The sequence below is a fragment of the Pelobates fuscus genome, chromosome 6 (assembly GCF_036172605.1).
Source record: "Pelobates fuscus isolate aPelFus1 chromosome 6, aPelFus1.pri, whole genome shotgun sequence".
NCBI lineage: Eukaryota > Metazoa > Chordata > Amphibia > Anura > Pelobatidae > Pelobates > Pelobates fuscus.
In genome coordinates this window covers 276,972,743-276,993,253 of record NC_086322.1, presented here as the reverse complement: position 1 = coordinate 276,993,253, position 20,511 = coordinate 276,972,743, and the positions used below count along the sequence as shown (strand labels likewise).

The window sequence follows — 20,511 nt, the reverse complement described above, 5'->3', positions numbered from 1 at the left end:
CCCACAACCCACCAGTCCTGTCTGTTCCTCCTAAGCCAGCCTCCTAACCCCTGTCAAGGCCCTGTTCCGCTTAAGCTGTGCTTTGGCTACATGGGGCTACAGGCTGCAAATAGACAACTGTATGAGCCCTGAGCATCGAAGATACTGAGCAAAACCTGTAGCAGAATTGGCATATAACATTTATTTCTAGAAATTAAGATGTTTAATGGTTTCTGTCTGAGAGAAAAGCCAACGGCAAAACAAGAGTCTGTCTGTGAGCAGAGAAATATTTACAAAGAGAAGAATTTGCGTCCTGTCGCTTATAGTCAAAATATTAAAAGAAATCCCTGCAGCAACATTTTTTGTTTAAGATGGACTTCAAGAATAGCTTTTTCTATTAATAGATGCATTTTTAAAATGTCTATATATATATATATGGACCATACTAATTATTTCCAAATAAGGACGTCTAACATGTAATAGAAACACCCACTACAATATGTATATATAGATGCATGTGTATATAACACTGAGCACAAATGTATTCACCCATATCATTTAGTTTATTCATGTCAGTGGACCTCAATCAATAAGCATCCAAAATGTCCTCCTATCGTTCTAGCATGTCTTCACAAATCAGTCGCCCTGGTTTTAGCAGTTTTTCAGCCTTTGGGTCAGGTTCTGGAGGTGGTTTTGTCAGTAGCTCCAGTGGAGGTGGTGGCTATGGTGGTAGTTTTGGTAGTGGCTATGGTGGTGGCTTTGGTAGCGGCTATGGTGGTGGTTTTGGTAGCGGCTATGGAGTAGGCTTTGGTGGCGGAGCTGGAGGTGGTCTTGCCATCAGCTCCAGCGGTGGATATGGAATGGTTGCATCTGGCGGCAATTATGGAAGTTTTTCTGGAAATGAAAAACAAACCATGCAGAACCTCAATGATCGCCTAGCTTCCTACCTGGATAAAGTCAGGGAATTAGAGGCATCTAACAGCAGCCTGGAGTTGAAGATTCGAGAGTGGTATGAAAAACAAGTTAGTGTTGGCATTTCTGCAACTGGCAAAGAGAGCCGCAAGCAATTTGATATCATTGAAGATCTGAAGAACAAGGTATTTAAAATCCTTTTATTTTACAATGATCTTCTAAAATATAACTATAGTTGGTATAATTCACATATTTTCAAAGAATGAGCAGGATGCATGTATGACAAAAATGTAAACATTTTAAATAATTACCTTTGGGTCATTTAAGCAGCTAGCATACTATACATGTCATTGTATGTGTTCATTCTGCATTCACCAATGTACATTTGGCATGCAAAAAGTTTAATAAATTGCAATGAGTATGCAAATATATTTTTTATGTACAATTAGACCATGCTCATCTTTTTAATTTCATTTTCTAGTTCAATTAGAAAGGGTATTACAATATGCTAATTCAACTAATTTCATCTGTTATTTTACATAAAGAGAGGTGTGTGTGTGTGTGTGTGTGTTTGTTAAATACCTGGTGCCTAGTCACAAATTCATAAATATCTACAAAAATACTGGCACTCCAAGGTTTTCATTCAGGTAGGTAATTTATTTGACGAATTCCAGCAAGTCAACGTTTCAGTCCCTCTAGGGAACTTTCATCAGGACACCACTTATTGTGTATATTTGTATGTATATAGCCTTCATGCATATTCTGGATTCTTGTGTAACTGCATTCTTCATCTGTGTCATATTTTTAAATTTCACCTTCTAGTACCATCTCCTACACTGTTTTTTTTTTTTTTTTAATCTCTTTCTCCTAACTCTCTGATCCTTATACAGAATATTTTTGATGCTGTGGAAGAATGGCATCTATTTTATTATTTTATTTCTATTTTTTCCTTACTTTAGTCAGCCCTTGTTGCTATCTGTTCTCATTGTGCTTTAACTGCTGTATCACAACTAAACTTGGAATTCTAACTATCGTTTTGCTCAGAAATGCTTTAGACTTGAAAAAGCGAGGATCTCTCAAAAGCCTGTCATTCCTAAATTTTGTTAGTCTAGAAATATATATACATGCATTGCATACTTTGGGTAATTTCATGTGTCTACCCAATGTGCAGTTGTTTACTGTGTGACTACATGCAGTAGCACAGGGCCAAACTGGGAACATTTGTCCTGGGCATTTTTTAATCACAGAGGCCACTGAAAAGGGGGCCAGGGCCAGATAAGGTGTGTTTTGTAATCCAAAATGTCAAGCACGCCCCATCTCAAAGTGAGCATGTTGGTTCAATGCTCTTCCAGGGCAGACCATGTACAACAAAAAGCATTGTGTGTGTGTGTGTGTGTGTGTGTCTGTGTGTGTGTGCAGTGTGTGTGAGAAAGGTGTAGTGTATATATGTGAGGGGTGTAGTGTGCATTTGTGAGGAGTATAGTGTGTGTGTGAGGAGTATAGTGTGTGTCTGTGTGAGTGGTATAGTGTGTGAGGAGTACAGTGTGTGTATGAGGAGTATAGTGCATGTGTGTGTGGAGTATAGTGTGTGTGTGAGGGGTGCAGTGTGTGTGTGAGGGGTGCAATATGTGTGTGTTAGGATGTTGTGTGTGAGGTGTGTGGTGTATGTGAGGGTGCTGTGTTTTGAGGTGTGCAGTGTGTGTGAGTGAGGGTGCTATGTTTGTGTGTGAGGGTGCTGTGTGTGAGGTGTGTGTGTGTGCATGAGGGTGCTGTGTGTGTGAGGTGTGCAGCGTGTGTGTGGAGGTGATGTGTGTGAGGTGTGTAGTGTGTGAATGAGGGTGCTGTGTGTTTGTGCGTGTGTGTGAGGGTGCTGTGTGGTAGGTGTGTGTAGTGTGTGAGTGAGGGTGCTGTGTGTGCGTGTGTGAGGGTGCTGTGTGTGAGGTGTGCAGTGTGTGAGTACTATATGTGTGTGTGTTTGTGAGGGTGCTGTGTGTGAGGCGTGCAGTGTGTGTGTGAGGTGTGTAGTGTATGTGAGTGAGGGTGCTGTATATGAGGGTGTTGTGTGTGTGTGAGCTGTGCAATGTGTGTGTGTGAGTGAGGGTGCTGTGTATGAGGGTGCTGTGTGTGTGTGTGAGGGTGCTGTGTGTGAGGTGTGCATTGTGTGTGTGTGAGTGAGGGTGATGTGTGTGTTTGGTAGGTTAATGCCAATATATATGTATTTTTTTTAATAAACCCTACCCCAAATTTTTACCTTTTGTCTAGGAGGGGGACTGTTGCCATGGCGATGCTCAAGATCTCGCAAGAGAAACCCAGCAGAGTTGCAAGATAGAGCTTCTCCTGGTCCTCTCCTGACTCCCTCCCTCTCTCCCTCCCCAGCCGACGGGGAATACACTGGCCCGTCATGGAATACAGTGGGGCCGGCACTTGGATAGTGCGGGCCCTGCATGGACAAGCGGGGAGATCCTGTGACCACCCCTGCCGGCCTTGGCCCATGGCCATTGCGCCGCCCCCCCCCCCCCCCCCCCCCCCGGGCATTTGCCCGGCGTGCCCGATGGCCAATGCGGGCCTGCTGTAACTCATATATAAAGCATTTTTAAAATTAACATGATCAAAACACATGTGTTACGAAATTATACGCAGTTATTATGATCTTTCTGGGGTTTTTTTTATAAGTGGTTACACATTTCCATCAAGGTTACATAACTTTACATTAATGTGTAGAAAATATCACTGCATAATATATTTATTTAAATTTTTTCTAGATTCTTGCAGCAACGATTGATAACTCACGTCTGATTTTGCAAATTGACAATGCAAGGCTGGCTGTTGATGACTTCAGATTGAAGTAAGTTGAATGTACATCAAAAAAGTATATGTTGGGATCACAGTTTTTTGCACAACAAATCAAACACATAGTGGATTAAACAACAAAGAGGAACAGGGCCCATTACAGCAGGACACGCCATGTGGCCGACACAGCTCACACACTCCCTGAGTGAAAGGTGTCAGGGAGTGCACGGACTCTCTTATAATGTAGGTCACAGTTGCGCTATGTAGCGTGGCCTCTCTGCACCTGGGGGGAGGACTGTCCAGCAAGGCAGGGTGCAGAGCTGCCTGATAGCTTGTGGACACTGTTGGAGAAAAAGATAGGAGTCCCTGCTCCCCAGACACCTATACACCATGGACTGCAGTGCCCCTGCTCCCCCAGCCAGTCCAATATGGAAACAGGTACTTGTGTGTCTGTGTGAGAGACTGTCTGTAATTGTGTGTGTGTATGGCTGTCTGCCAGTACTGTGTCTGCTTGTATGTGTTTGTGAGACTGTCTGTAACTGTGCGTGTCTCCGTGTATCTGTGTGTGTGAGACTGTCTGTAACAGTGTGTGTGTGTTTGACTATTTACCTGTAACTGTGTGTTACTGTGTGCCTGGGACTTTGTTCATCTGGCTGTATTTGACAGTGTATGTGAATATGCAAAAATACACACCTGCATTCACACATGCATATTTTTATGTAAATTAAATACCCATCACACACATCCAATAATCCCAGCACAAATATCATACACAATATGCATACATATGCATACATATATCACGCAGCCAATCAGGGCCGCCACCAGAAATTTTGGGGCCCCTAACTGAGCTCAGGGTCTGGGCCCCTGGGTGCCCGCCTCCAAAACCGCCCACAGAGACCGCCTCCAAATCCCGCCCACAGGAATACACACACACAGACACAAACACATTCACTGATACAAAAGGACACAGATACACACACACACACACACTGATACATACTAACAGACACACATACTGATACGCATATAGGCATACATACTGACACACACATACTGAGACATACACATACTAACATACATACAGACACACATGCATAAGGACATACAGAGACAGACACATTCATAATGACATACAGACAGACATTCATACTGACATACACACATTCGTACTGACATGCAGACATACATACACTGACATTCATACACACATAATGACATGCATACAGATAGACATACATGCATACATACACGCATACAGACATACATTCATACAGACAGACAGACATACACACATTCATAATGACATGCAGACATACATACACTGACATTCATACACACATAATGAAATGCAGACATACACACAGACAGACATACATACAGACACACACACACACACACACAGACATACACACACACACACACACAAACATACACAGACAGACACACACACAGACATACATACACACACACACACACAGACAGACATACACACAGACAGACAGGGCCGGCGCGTCCATAAGGCGGCACAGGCGGCCGCCTTAGGGCGCACCGGCTCTGGGGGCGCAAAATTCCAGTGACCGGCAGGAGGGAAGTGCTCCCTCCTGCCAGGTCACCTCCTGGATCCCCGGAGCTGCTGGGAGGCGTGCGGCTGAAGTTGATTAGGAGGCGACGAGGGAGCTCTCTGGTCTCTCTGACCGGCTCCCTCGCGCGCCTTTTGCTGATGCCGCGGGAGCCGGAATATGACGTCATATTCCGGCTCCCGCGGCATCAGAAAACAGCCTGCGAGGGAGCCGGTCAGAGAGATCAGAGAGCTCCCTCGCCGCCTCCTAATCAACTTCAGCCGCACGCCTCCCAGCAGCCCCACTGGACCACCAATGAAAGACCCACGCCAGCACTCCAGGTAGGGAGGCTGGGTGGGAAATTTAAATGTAATTTAGATAATTAATTACTGTGTGTGCATGTGAGTGTGTGTGTCTGTCAGTGTGAGTGTGTGTCTGTCAGTGTGAGTGTGTGTGTATGTCTGTCAGTGTGTGTGTGTGTGTGTCTGTCAGTGTGAGTGTGTGTGTGTGTCTGTCAGTGTGAGTGTGTGTGTCTGTCAGTGTGAGTGTGTGTGTGTCTGTCAGTGTGAGTGTGTGTGTCTGTCAGTGAGTGTGTGTGTGTGTGTCTGTCAGTGAGTGTGTGTGTGTCTGTCAGTGAGTGTGTGTGTGTCTGTCAGTGTGTGTGTGTGTGTGTCTGTCAGTGTGTCTGTCAGTGTGTGTGTGCATGTGAGTATGTGTGTGTGTTCGAGTATGTGTCTGTGAGTTTGTGTGTGTGTGTGTGAGTATGTATTTTCTGTAAGCCTGTCTGTATGTATGTATGTATCTGTATGACGGTATGCCTCTGTATGTATGTATGTGTCTGTATGTCTTGTACGTATGTTTCTGTATGCATGTATGTAACTGGATGCATGTTTGTCTCTGAATGTCTGTATATATGTCTCTGTATGCATGTATGTAACTGTATGCCTTTATGTCTCTGTATGTACGTATGTGTCTCTGTATGCCTGTATGTCTTTGTATGCATGTTTCTGTATGTATGTATGTGTCTGTATGACGGTATGCCTCTGTATGTGTCTGTATGACGGTATGCCTCTGTATGTATGTATGTGTCTGCATGCCTGTATGTCTGTATGTATGTGCCTGAATGTCTTTGTATGTATGTTTCTGTATGTCTGTATGTATGTGTCTGTATGACGGTATGCCTCTGTATGCATGTATGTCTTTATATGCCTGCATGTCTCTGTATGCATGTATGTCTCTGACTGTATGTGTCTGTATGTCTCTGTATGATTATTTCTGTCTTTGTATGACAGTGTACCTGTATGACTTTGACTGTGTGACTGAAAAATGATGCATGTGTGCCTGTGGCTTGGGAGGAAAGACACACAGGTGAAGATGCATTTTTTTTTTTTTTTTTTAATGAGGGTTGGGGGCGCCAAAATGCATCTTCGCCTGTGTAACTTAAAATCCTAGCACCGGCCCTGCAGACAGACATACACAGACAGACAAACACACAGACAGACATAGACAGACAGACATACACACAGAGAGACATACACACAGACAGACATACATACACACAGACAGACAGACATACCGACATACAGACAGACACACAGACATACAGACATACATACACACAGACATACATACAGACATACATACATACAGACAGACATACACACAGACAGACATACAGACAGACAGACAGACAGACAGACATACAGACAGACAGACAGACATACAGACAGACATACATACAGACAGACAGACAGACATACATACAGCTCATTTTCCAGCCACCCTCCTGTTTCTTACCTTGTCTTTGCAGGAGGGTGGCTGGCTGGGGCTGATGGGACTGGCAGTCCGCCGGCTCTCCCTCTTCATGTCGGGCGCGAGCACTCCTCCCGCGCGGAGTGAGCTGGTCCTCCCAGCAGCACTTGCGCTGCGGCAGCATTTTTTTTTTAAAGGGGCCCGGTCGCGCTATACCACGGCTGCAGCGCTGACCGGGCCCCTGAAGATATGGGGCCCATCGGGTGGCCCCAAGTGCATGGGCCACCCGATGGGCCCCATCAGCGTGCGGGCGCCGGTCCAACTGCACCGGCGGCAGTTCCGTCGCTACACGTGGGTTATGGTTGTCACCCCCTGATGGCGGCCCTGCAGCCAATACACCCAATTTATGCAAGTTCAGGCTTTTGAGCTACTTGTTTTATGTGTTTGACTGATATCACTTGAAGTTGTTTGTTTATGTAATGCTTATTGAACCTTTGTTTATGATTAAACTAATAATGTGCTTATAGACAAACAGAAATAGGAGATGCAGAGCCATGTCTGAGTTGTCAAAAATGTAATATTATACATCTGGAATATAAAAAAAAAATGAGAGGGCTTAATTTTATAATGATGATTGATTGATTTTCAAAAAATGAAAGGAATAAAATCAGTGGGCAATTGATGAACCACTCATCCCTTCCATCCTGTAAATAAAGTGCACTAGCAGCAGCAGCAGAAGACATTTAAATTGAAAAAGGGGAATTTAAATAAATGAATAAAAGGGTGGAATGGGTGAGTGGGTCATCAAATCCACTTTTTAAATTAAATTACTCTGTTCCATAGTGCATAGAGTTTTGACACTACTAGCAAATGCCATAAACATCATGATTAAAATATAGTATACATACAGCTGGTGTAGCAAAATTAACCAAAGGTATTCTAAAGCTTAACTGAAAAAATAACCATTAATATTTGTAGCATGCATCTATTTATTTATTTATCTAGATCTGTAGAATAATGTTTTTAATGGAGTATGTCTGCCTTAGTTATGCAGTTGACTAAATGACTGATTTGGATTTTGAGAGACTTGTCTTCAATAAAGATTGAAAAAAAAAATTATGCATTAAGATAGAAACATAGAATAGACGGCGGATAAGAACCATTTGGCCCATCTAGTCTGCCCATCTTTCTAAATACTTTCATTAGTCCCTGGCCTTATCCTATAGCTAGGACAGCCTTATGCCTATCTCACGCATGCTTAAACTCCTTCACCGTGTTAAAGATGTTGTTTTCTTTACAATTCTAAAACATTTTATCTTAATTTATTAATTACTGATGTGGACATCTTCCTCCTTTTACAAACATTCCTGGTAATAAGTACATCTGGTTCATTATATGGTATTTTTCTTGCAAAGGTACGAGAATGAGTTGGCTCTACGTCAGAGTGTGGATGCAGATATCAATGGTCTTCGAAGGGTGATGGAAGATTTGGGTCTATCCCGAGGTGACCTCGAAATTCAGATTGAGAGCTTAACTGAAGAGTTGGCTTATATGAAGAAGAATCATCAAGAGGTGAGTTAAACTATAATCTGTGATCTGTAATGTTTAACCCCTTAAGGACATATGACGTGTGTGACATGTCATAATTCCCCTTTATTCCAGAAGTTTGGTCCTTAAGGGGTTAAAGCGATTTGGTATATTTTATATCGCTGTATTTACAAATGAAATATTAGCCCGTCTTCATAGCCCTCGTTAACTTTTTGTCATTTGAAAACCTAGTGAGTTGTTGTGATATATGAACAAATATATAAATTACATGGTCCTTACCAAGCAGGCAGTTTAATAACCTCAGAATTTACATGTTAAGACCCCTCTGGCATAAAGGAGTAAAACCGCCGTTTAGTTAACCTTCCCCTTTCTCAATAATGCAATCTCCATTCGTATACTCCAACCGTACGAACTGCAACCAGGGGAATGTACCAGTCTCCCGACCGGGACCCGTACAGATCCCAAAACTCACGAATAAGAAATCCACGAATCGCAGCTAGCAGCCGATCAAATATAACATCCAAGCGGCTTACGTTTCCAGTAATCAGTGGCTAGCCGTGTAGTAAATCACCCCTCCAATAACGAGACCAAGCTCCGCATTGAGGGTAATATAAGAACTGGCTTTGCTGTGGGCTACCCGCCCATATTTATGCAGGTCTCCCACTTGGTGGACACTCCCCTAGGGGACCAAATGGGAGACTGTAATGACAGACAGACATACGGCACTTTTAGACATACCGGCACAAAATATTCCCACAATGCATCCCGGTTTCCTCCCCTCTGCCCTGGAGATAATCGAGAAGTAATTCAATTATCTCCAGGACAGAGGCAAATCGCCATTTTAAATTAGACATAAAAACTGTGTAAAATTGCATAAGTTTACAATTACCGAACTTATTATATTAATGTAACGTATCCCCAGATAGCCTGGATCTGAGTGCATATTCTTAGCGAATAGCGCTCAGATCCCATACGTACGGTTCAATCGCCATGGAGTCAAAGTCTCTTACAGTCTTTCGGTATGCGATTGACTCCATGGGACGGCTATCTGGGTTAAGTCCAACCATGCAATCCAAACTCCCGAACGGCCGGTGGTCGCATGCCTTGTCGACTGAGAAGGGCGGTCGGTAATTTCAGCGGTGTTCGGCAGAAAGAGTGTCCGTTTTTAGTTCCATAGAATCTGCGCCGAACACTGCTGGTCTTTCGCATGGTGTAAAATGACCGCCGCCTAGTGGTCGGCATACGAACGACGACCACCCTGAATACGGTTGGAATGGAGAGGTGTCTGCGGTTAACCCCAACGTTCTAATTGGGGCCAAGAGGTTAACCAGCAGCACACTTCTCTCCCGGGTGGCCGTCCGTTCGGTAGTTTTAATCGGTTCTTTCAGGAAACAAACGAACAGGGGTATAAGGACAGACAAGTAGACGAAAAGGGGCAAACAGACGAACCAGCAATCTTAGTCTATACAGATGGGTCTGTCACATTACATAATTTATTTGTAGCAAGCTAAGTGGCAGATCCAGGGGAATCAACAGGGCAATTGCTCCCCCGAACAGCCATATAATATTGCAGGTGGTCCCAATCCATTACACTGCTGAGTGATGGGCACACACACACCTACTAGCAATATCTGTGAAGGAACTTCATCATTCTTTATCTGCTAACCCATGACATGGAGAAGCTACCTCATGGTGTAAAACATATGGATGGCTACTGGGGGAACAATAGAAAATGTTATGTTTTAAGCCCACCTGCTACCTCAGTTACCATCCACATACATTAACCCACATTAGAACTGCTCGTTGTTGGTAGGCAAGCAAAGGATGATAATACTCTTAAATGGAACCATTACTAGGCCATTAGGATAAAGGGGATACTTGTGAGTATGCTGGGGGCAGTAATATGTTGGAATTGACAGAACAAAACTAGGCAAGAGAAGGTGGAAAGATAGGGACTGAGAGAAAAAGGGATGGGCTGGCGCTTGGAATGGGGAAAAGAAAGATAGGGCAAGAGAGGTGAGGCTGAGGAGACAGGGATTAGCCTGAGGATAGAGAGAATAAATTGAGGAGAGAGAGGAATGGGGCTGAGGAGAGAGAAAGAAAGGAAATTGGGGAAAGAGAAAGAAAAAGAAAAAAAACTGAATGTGACGGCAGATAAGAACCATTCGGCCCATCTAGTCTGCCCAATTCTCTAAATACTCTCATTAGTCCTTGGCCTTATATTATAGAAATATAGAATGTGACGGCAGATAAGAACCATTCGGTCCATCTAGTCTGCCTAATTCTCTAAATACTCTCATTGGTCCTTGGCCTTATATTACAGAAACATAGAATGTGACGGCAGATAAGAACCATTCAGCCTATCTAGATAGAGCTGGAGAGAGAGAGATGACCTACTGGACTCAAAGTAATGAGCAGTGTATATAAGTGTAGCATAGAGATCCATGACAATAAAATACACAGTATCACAAACTCTAAATGAATGTCTCACATATTCTTTCTACAATAAAACAGTAATAGGCATTAGAGCTATATCTTATATACTGTACAGCTAAAAAATATGTCAGTCCTCCTGAGGTCAGGCCGTAGGTCCACCCTGAACCTACCTGCTGGCAGTTTATTAGTCTCTAAGTCATGAATGGGGCCATCCCTGTAACATGCATGGACTAATATTATAAACAAACTACGTGTTATTCTCTCTATTTGGTTCTGTTTATAGCTAGTAACATCACAAGGTGAGTACTGACTTATGTCACAATGTTAAGTATTATATTGTTTATGATCTTTAAGGAAGTTGCTGTCCTTAATCAAAGTGCTGCTGGACAAGTGAATGTTGAGATGGACGTGGCTCCCGGTGTGGACCTGACAAAGATTCTCAATGATATGAGGGCAGACTATGAAGCCCTGGCCGATAAGAACCGTCGGCGTGCAGAAGAATTGTTCATCCAAAAGGTTTGTGCTTTCACGCAGTCATGAATATTAACTGTACCCGTGTAATAAGGGAACATTTTCAAAACAAATTTCTTGTCATAGGTATAGGTGTATATCAGTTATTTACATATATATTCGACAGTGCGAGATCCAATGAGTAAATGGTATAATAACCAAAACTTTCTGACAGAGAGACGTAGACTAATACAGTAGGTTTTGAGGATCTTCCCACCTGCTTGCAACCTGAATCAGAAGTGATAGGTAATGCAAGAGGAGGGTGCAGGGTGTGTAATAGACTAAAATAAAAGCTATGTGATGGTTACATTGGGATTTTAAGCAAATATTCATTTATTTATTCATAAAATATTTTACCAGGAAGGATACATTGAGATTTCTCTCATTTCCAAGTATGGGTTTTGGGTAGACAATTGACGAAGTGCCGAATTTCTGAAGTGCCGAAGTCCCGAATTGCTGAAGTTCCGAATTTCCTAAGTGTGTTAGGGGTAGGGTTTAGGGTTTTGGTTTAGGGTTAAAGAATAGGGTTAAGGGCTGGGGGATAGGGGTTAGGGTTAAGGGTAGGCTTAGGGGTAGGGTTTGGGTAAGGGTTAGGGGTAGGGTCCGAATTACCAAAGTAACGAATTGCCGAAGTTCCAAATTGCTGAATTGCTGAAGTCTCGAATTTCGGAAGTGCAGAACCGAAGCGAATGTCCGAATGACAATTTTTTTACGTACCCGAATTTCCGAGCCGAACCAAATATTTTGCCCATGCACATCCTTAGTGTTGGGATATTAGTGTAATGGGTAGAAAGAATCTTAAAAGGGACTATAGTCACCAGAACTACTGCAGGTTAATGTAGTTGTTCTGGTAAGTATAGTCAGTCCTGACAGGCACCTACCCCTGGTTTAAGGATATACATGGAAGACAGGAATAGTGTAATACTTAACAAAAGGATAATACAATATAAGAATTAGGAGAATTGTTGATGACATTAAAAACAAAAGCTTTAGATTTGACTTCTCTTTGAATGAGGAGGATGATGTTGGAGAAACTAGATTGTGTTTTATGAAAATAAATAAGACGTCAAAAATATTAGCGATGTATGTGTTTTTTAAGAATCTTCACAAAGCAAGTTAAATTCCTGAAAGTGATATCATGTCATGCACTGTTTCAGTATTTTCAGGGACTTTCCTTTAAGTGGATTGAGAGATTGAGAGATGTCCCTATGATATGTAAAACATTGACCACAGGTCACTATATACTATTATATTGATTGGCACTGATAAAATGTATTAAAAATTAGTGGTTGCTCTCCATTTTTTATGCCTGGCCACATCCATATATAATACTCTAAACAGTAATGTAACTTTTTGTGTTTTCAAATAAATAATCCACGCACCATAATCCCTAAAGCGCACTGTAGAGTTTATATTGCCAGGAGTTTCCTGGTGACTCCAGCCATGTGTAAGTAGTCAAACCACTTGCTAACAGCTTCATTTTTAACAGGGGTTCCTGGGGCACCCGCCATACTTTTCCTTGCAGTTGGAAGCTCTCTTCACTGAGCTAAGCCTGACAGTGCTGGACCTAGCTCATTGGTTAAAGGGGTCACTTGATGCAGGGTGATGTAGACTGCATAGTTTGTTTAGGAGAGCTTTCGGCTCCCATTTACAGCTACAGAGAGGCAGGAATCGACAATGGTGGACCCCGGGTAAGACGTCAAATCATTGCCATTAAGTGTTTGACTACTTACATTGGAGAGGTGCCAGGTCATTAGTGGTATTAAAACCACTAGAGTGTGCTGTAGTGGTTATGGTGCTTGGAGTGATCTTTTAAGGTAATTATAAGGTAACATTATCAATTAGGTAATTCATGATAAGGATTAACTTAATTTACAAAATAAAAATTACATGTAAAATTAAAGATAAGAATTGCAAATACCAGAATTAGTTGTGTTTTGTAAGTATTGGGGGTGTTTCTCAATGGCTACCAAATACAATGGTGTGGTTAGAGGCAATGCATATTTTGTAAGAGAATAAAGGTTCACTTTTAGTAAAATATTGAAAGGGGTTTAATGAGCAACATATGGTTCATGATTCTGATTAATATGTATACTACATCCACCATAAATGGTCCTGATTCTGATTAATGTGTATACTACGTCCACCATAAATGGTCCTGATTCTGATTAATGTGTATACTACGTCCACCATAAATGGTTCTGATTCTGATTAATGTGTGTACTACGTCCACCATAAATGGTCCTGGTTCTGATTAATGTGTGTACTACGTCCACCATAAATGGTCCTGAATATGATTAATGTGTATACTAGTCCACCATAAATGGTTCTGATTCTGATTAATGTGTATACTACGTCCACCATAAATGGTCCTGATTCTGATTAATGTGTATACTAAGTCCACCATAAATGGTCCTGATTCTGATTAATGTGTATACTACGTCCACCATAAATGGTCCTGATTCTGATTAATGTGTATACTAGTCCACCATAAATGGTCCTGATTCTTATTAATGTGTGTACTACGTCCACCATAAATAGTCCTGATTCTGATTAATGTGTATACTACGTCCACCATAAATGGTCCTGATTCTGATTAATGTGAATGGGCAACATATAATTTCAGAGCAATGAATTAAAGCAGGAAATATCTGTTGGAGTGGAGCAAGTACAGACGAGCAAGAGTGAAATCTCTGACTTGAGACGTAATCTTCAGGGTTTGGAAATCGAGTTGCAATCCCATCTGGCAATGGTATGCTACGTTTTACATCCCAGTAAATTCACCAAGAACATCTTTTAGGGCTGCATGTTGTTTTGTGAATTTACCCTTTGGATTACACCCCAATTTACATACTTTGTTCTTTACTTATAATACTGTAACAAAGGAACTTCATCTTGATAACATCCATATTCCTTTAAGAAATATTTTTTTTATTGCAATTTAAAATCATTAAAGGAAATACATTTTAGAAACATTCGACTTTTGCACGGCAAAAAAATTTGGCTCCGAAACACAAATTTATGCCATATTTTGGTTTGGCTTGGCAGAATTTTGGTACCGCAAAAATTGAACCATATGAGACAATCCAAAATGGGCCAACTGGTGCACTGCAAAATTAATACATAATATTATATTATGTGTATATTTAGGAGCAATATCCCACCATTTCGCGTATAGATCAAGTGAGAAAAAAGTAAACAGCAGAGGTACAAAGGGAATGTAAAAATACTATGTTTATATATGTAGTAAATAGTAAGGCTGGGCCTGTAGTTGTGGGAGGGGCTTGGTTTCCCTTCCTAAGGACACCAGGCCGCTCCCCATTATCGTTTCGGTATGGCGATTTGCCCCTCCCAACACTCCCTTTTCTCAAATCTTTTATTACAGGCCCACCGCATCATCTGTTCCAGCACACCTCCCCCGACTTTTCTCATATTACTATTCCTCATATAGGGACCTTACATACCTACTTCTTATATACTCTCATTACGGCTTTGATGCCCCGACCACAAATAATATATACCTTTATAAATATAGTTTCTCTACTGCTTCTCCTTTTTTACCTCTGTTGGTCACTCCTGATCTGTGAATAAAATCAACGTTTAATGACTATCCCCTAGCAATATTTCATCTTTTGTTCCCATTATTCATATTCTTGCCGGCCTGGGCAGAATTCAGAATCCTGTATCAAAACGAACATGTTCAGCTACTGCGTGGCTTGCTTGGTTCATGATTCAAGTATATTTGGTTTGGAGTTCAGGAATTCAAACTATTAACATATTGGCCCAAATTCCAACAGATTGCAGATTGGACTGAAACAAATCTCCAAGCCTAATTAGTAACACATCTGGACATCTTTACATTTCCAGAAGCTAAATGTTATTTTTCAACCTATTTTAGAAAGCATCCCTTGAAGGCACCCTGGCTGAATCAGAAGGTCGTTATGGCGCACAGCTCCAACAAATACAATTCACAATAAGTTCTCTAGAAGAACAGCTATTCCAAATCAGGTCAGATATGGAAAGGCAGAGCCAGGAGTATAATCAACTTCTGGACATCAAGAACAGGCTGGAGATGGAAATTGAAACATACCGTCGCCTCATAGATGGTCAGCTTGGGTAAGTTCTGACTTATATTTGTAAAAGACACTGAGACAGTGACACTTATATAAAAAGACACTGAGTAGACCAATTTGATATGTAGGTTTGCAAAGGAGGTTAGATTGTGAATGATGATTGCATATGCTTGTAGGAATGGAGGTTTATTCATTGACCGTCAACTTCAAAAATTAAATGAACACATCAATTTTCCATAGGATTTAAGAGCTTTAAAAAAAAAGGAAATATCTACAGTTAAATGAGCTAATAGAACTGTAACTTTCGCAAACGTGTTACTCTAAGTGCTTAAAGGAACATTTCTAACAGAGGAGAAGATGCACTGTCTTACTAAGAATGTGAGAGGATCAAAGAAAAATAACCTTTGGTTTGGACACTTGAGAAGATAACAAATTAGTTAGTGTGTAATTAATGGTAGGGAACAGATGGAAGGCAATATTATGATTTTTGGCTCCATATTAAGTTCTTAAAATTATTGTTCCTTGGATTACAAAGGAAAACATACCTGCCTCGGCTATAGGAGAATACATGTTGATGTATCTTTGTATCACATCTTTTAATCCTACAGACAATACTCGTCCTCTAACTCTTCGTCCGCCTCCTTGTCCTCTTCGTCCGCCTCCTTGTCCTCTTCGTCCGCATCCGCCTCAGCTTCATTATCAAGAGCAATGTCATCGTCATCATCAAGATCAGCGTCATCTTCTTTGGAGTCGTCAGCAGTAAAAAAAGGTATATATTGTCATGAATTCTAAATCAGTATACTTAATTATGTGTATAATGTAATTACATTTCACCATGATTGTGACAATTGGGTACTAAGCAGATGTTACAAAAAAAAGAGGCATTTAGGTCTAAATCTTAGATTCACCCAGGCACTAAGGGCTTGTTTACATCTTTGTGGTAAAATGCTTTAATTTTAACCCTTTAAAGGCGGAGGCAATTGTCCACGTTCTGGACCAAAACAAAACCTTAAATTTGAGCTATGAGTTTGTTCTACCGTAATTTTATTTAGTTTTTTTTTTCAAGTGCCCCATATATATTATATATATATTTTTAAAGGACAGAATTGGCTTGCATTTAATATCCTATATGTTTACCTATGTTTACCTAACTCAACATTACATGTGAAGAAAATGTCAAAAATGGGAACAAATAGAAAAAAAAAGTTTTCATTTTTTTGCTTATAATACTTTTTACACATCCAGTGCAACTAATTAAAAGTAGCTCAAAAATAGATTAAAATACCAGTTCTGATTGTTAACTATGCTTAGCATCGAAATAGGATTACTAGTTAGCACAGTAGATTATGGTATGTTGTCACCATCTACTGGCAGTTTTCAGAATTACACTTAGTACCGTCTTGTTCCCAGCCAACTATATAGAGAAACATAGAAACATAGAATGTGACGGCAGATAAGAACCATTCGGCCCATCTAGTCTGCCCAATTTTCTAAATACTTTCATTAGTCCCTGGCCTTATCTTATAGTTAGGATAGCCTTATGCCTATCCCACGCATGCTTAAACTCCTTTACTGTGTTAACCTCTACCACTTCAGCTGGAAGACTATTCCATGCATCCACTACCCTCGATCGGTGATGGGTAGCTGTCAAAGCCCAGCAGTGATCCCAATTAGCTGGGGACATGCTGGAAACACCCTGTCAGGGTCTATTCAAACCTTGAAGTGTATCCAAATATCAGGCTGCACCCTATTTATTGGATGGAGCTCATTGGTCTCCAGCTTGTGTCAGCCTCTCATTATATGTATTTGGCAAGAAGGAGCACCCCATTGATATTTACACTGAACTGTCTCTATCTTTACTGCATTTTCAGCCAGTCTGACAAGCAAATACAGACCTTTCTATAAAAATAACAAGAAAACGAGATACAATAACTATAATTTTTTGTTTTCTCCTTTTTTTTTTTTTTTTTTTTAAAGACAGATTAGTTAGAATCCCCTGGACATATTAGTGTCCTATATACTCTGCCTGTCATCACAGGATTGTTATAAGAACATACATCTCCATTGATACTTGGTTACAAAGTATCATACCTTTCTTGAGCAACTGTTCAAATATTGCAATAACAGATACTTTTCGTTACTGCAGCACACTTTATTTAGAACAGTATATGCATTTACTAATCTCTCTTCTCCTTACTATATCTGTCTTTTTTTTTTTTTCCTCTTTTTTATTCCTCTACATTTCCTCTATGTACATTGAGGTCTTTTGGAGAGTAAATTAATTTTTAACATCACTTGTTTGATCTTTTTCACGATTAAAACTTAATTTTTATATATATTTTTTTTGTCATTAAGTTCACACGGCAGTGTTCCTCTCTTCTTTACTATTAAATTCTACTTAGGGTTAACCCCTTTACTGCCTAATCAATTTATTTCTGTCCATATACCTGGCCTCCACTCTGTTTATTTCTCTTAAAACTAATAAATGAGCACCGAATTTGGTCTAAATGTTAGACCAAAGTAGCCAAACAGGAAGCATAGTTGACTATGCTATGAGTATGTTTCCAGCTCAGGTATTTTTACTTAGCCTCGAAATTCACTTTGATTTCTCATTTTGAATAACCCTGCAAGTTTCCACTTTAGGCAGATTCTCTATATTCCTTATTTCTCTGTTTCTTCAATTCAAGATACAAAACATACCTATGATTTTTAAACTAGGACCCAGTAGTGCAAATAAAATACATGAATATTACTCATAATCAAACTTAATATTTTTATATTTATTTTTTAGTTGATCAGAACAAAACAAGAATTGTCAAGACAATCATTGAAGAAATGATTGACGGACATGTTGTCTCTTCAAGCATCCAAGAAGTTGAAGAAAAGATGAAATAGTGAAATTTTATTATGGCTTGAAATCAAACTTGTTTCCTGTAAAGAGCAATTATATTGTTACAACATTCCAATTACATTATGATATCCAAATTTAACGGGACACTCCAGACCCCTAAAGCACTTCAGCTTGCTAAAGTGCTTTATATGTGAAGAGTGTATCCTTTATTTTCCATTTTACAGAAACTAAAGATTTCACAAAAAATTGGCACTTTTATAAATTAACCTTGATACGCCCTCCCCTCCCCCCTCCCCCCCCCCCCCTTCCTTCGGCTGTCAAGCACACATTCAGTCCTGTTACCTTTTGGAAGGGGGGGCTTGCAAAAGCTTAAGACAAGAGATCTGCAAATTGTGCAAGCTGTTTTTAGATATATCCTCAATGAAATCATGGATGATTAAATGCATGCATGTTTTCATTCGGGTATATCTACTAAAAAGTACATTTGACAATTTTATTTTTTCTGTTTCTATGAGCAGTGGAGTGTCCCTTTAACCCCTTAAGGACGCATGACATGTGTGACATGTCATGATTCCCTTTTATTACAGAAGTTTGGTCCTTAAGGGGTTAAGGATTCAATTGCAAAGCCTTATTTGACTTACTGTAAAATAATTCTTACTTTCTGTAAAACACAGTTTGAAAAAGGTGAAAAAAATATTAGAGAGGCCCCACTTATTACTCACAGTGTAAAATAATTTGTTCCCCAGAGTGTTGTTCCTAAACTAATGGCCCTTATGTGACTTTTAAGAGTTTTAACCCCTTAAGGACACATGACATGTGTGACATGTCATGATTCCTTTTTATTCCAGAAGTTTGGTCCTTAAGGGGTTAAATACAGGGTTATTCACCAAAAATGAAAATTAAAAGTGAATTCCAATATTTTTATATTTTTTATTCTTTATTTTTGTTGTGAGATACAATTAAGCTTGACATGCCACAACAGCAGCAACAAGCATGACGATATTGAATGTTAAACCGGCATGGCATGTGGAAATTCTGCCTCTTTTTTAAAGGATATAAAGTAAACAGGATAAACAGACATGTCTAGTTCGGATTGCTGATAAGAGATAAGTACCTATTATGGATAGACGTTTTAACATCAGTGGTAGTGAATTTCAAATTCAAGGTCAGAATGTTATCAGTTTGGCGGAATTCTCACTTTAGTGAATAACTGTTACTACCCAAATGATCAAATTTTTGTATTATTCCTATTGAATTAAGCCATTAATTGATATGAGCCATGATGAACAGTTTGTTACAGTTTAAATTACCAGTTATTGATATAACAAGTTCTAATGGATTTGAAAATCAATCACCTGCTCTTGTCTTTGAAACAGTAAAGTGTTTTTTTTTTTTTTTAATTGCTTTTTTTTTTAATGTTTTGAAGAGAAAATCATGAATCCTCTGGGATATCCATCTGCATACCTTTACAAATAAAGAACCTGCTCTGTATATTTTCCTTTAATTACATCTTGGATATAAAGTAAAATTCATTAATAATAAAGGATTCAAATTTGAATTGTTATTTATTCTTATTTATTTATTTCTGTGTCACTCTTTGGTATTTCTGTAAGAGCGATGCTGCATTGTTCAATTTAGCATCAAGGGAACGTATAGGGCTCACTAGTCTTGTATTGGTTCTATAACGAACTCACCACTTACTGACTATGTACGTTAACGGTTTACTTCCAAGCTCCATGCCTACTTCAGCATTTTAAAGTGGTCATGGTGTCTGAATTCTGTATGTATAGCATTTCCATATAAAATGCTGCATTTGCATAGTTTAACACCTTAGCTGATGAAGTGTAAGCTCACCTCTAGTAGCAACATTAAATGGATACTATAAGTGCCAGGAATACAAAGCTGTATTCATGGCACAATCGCTACCCCTGCCACCCCTCTGCCTCGTGCCCCCCTCTCTCTGCATTAAATAAGGGATTAAAAATGCTCTGCCCACTCCGATGTCCCGCGATGGTCGGATGCTAATATGCATGCGTGACATTAGACCTCCCCATAGGAAAACTTTGAATTAATGATGCTGGAGGTCCTCATGCAGAGG

The 20,511-nt window shown here is 40.2% G+C and overlaps 1 protein-coding gene and 1 long non-coding RNA gene across 2 annotated transcripts; both read left to right on the top strand.

Annotated features, from left to right (window-relative positions):
• Positions 1 to 468: 468 nt before the first annotated feature.
• Positions 469 to 18,699, top strand: LOC134614931 (keratin, type I cytoskeletal 47 kDa-like). The gene is made up of 8 exons (XM_063459213.1): positions 469 to 1,076; positions 3,654 to 3,736; positions 8,411 to 8,567; positions 11,334 to 11,495; positions 14,116 to 14,241; positions 15,388 to 15,605; positions 16,171 to 16,331; positions 18,354 to 18,699. The coding sequence occupies exons 1-8, from the start codon at positions 582 to 584 to the stop codon at positions 18,455 to 18,457; spliced, it is 1,506 nt and encodes a 501-aa protein (XP_063315283.1). The 5' UTR covers positions 469 to 581; the 3' UTR covers positions 18,458 to 18,699.
• A 409-nt stretch (positions 18,700 to 19,108) lies between these two features.
• LOC134565835 (uncharacterized) lies at positions 19,109 to 19,971 on the top strand. The gene is made up of 2 exons (XR_010083975.1): positions 19,109 to 19,201; positions 19,278 to 19,971. It is a non-coding gene; the product is annotated as an uncharacterized LOC134565835 (long non-coding RNA).
• Positions 19,972 to 20,511: the final 540 nt, after the last annotated feature.

Coding starts and splice junctions, on each gene's coding strand:
- LOC134614931 (XM_063459213.1), top strand. CDS start 582: ATGTCCTCCTATCGTTCTAGCATGTCTTCACAAATCAGTCGCCCTGGT. Junction 3,737..8,410: donor GTTGATGACTTCAGATTGAA/GTAAGTTGAATG, acceptor TTTCTTGCAAAG/GTACGAGAATGAGTTGGCTC. Junction 14,242..15,387: donor TGCAATCCCATCTGGCAATG/GTATGCTACGTT, acceptor AACCTATTTTAG/AAAGCATCCCTTGAAGGCAC.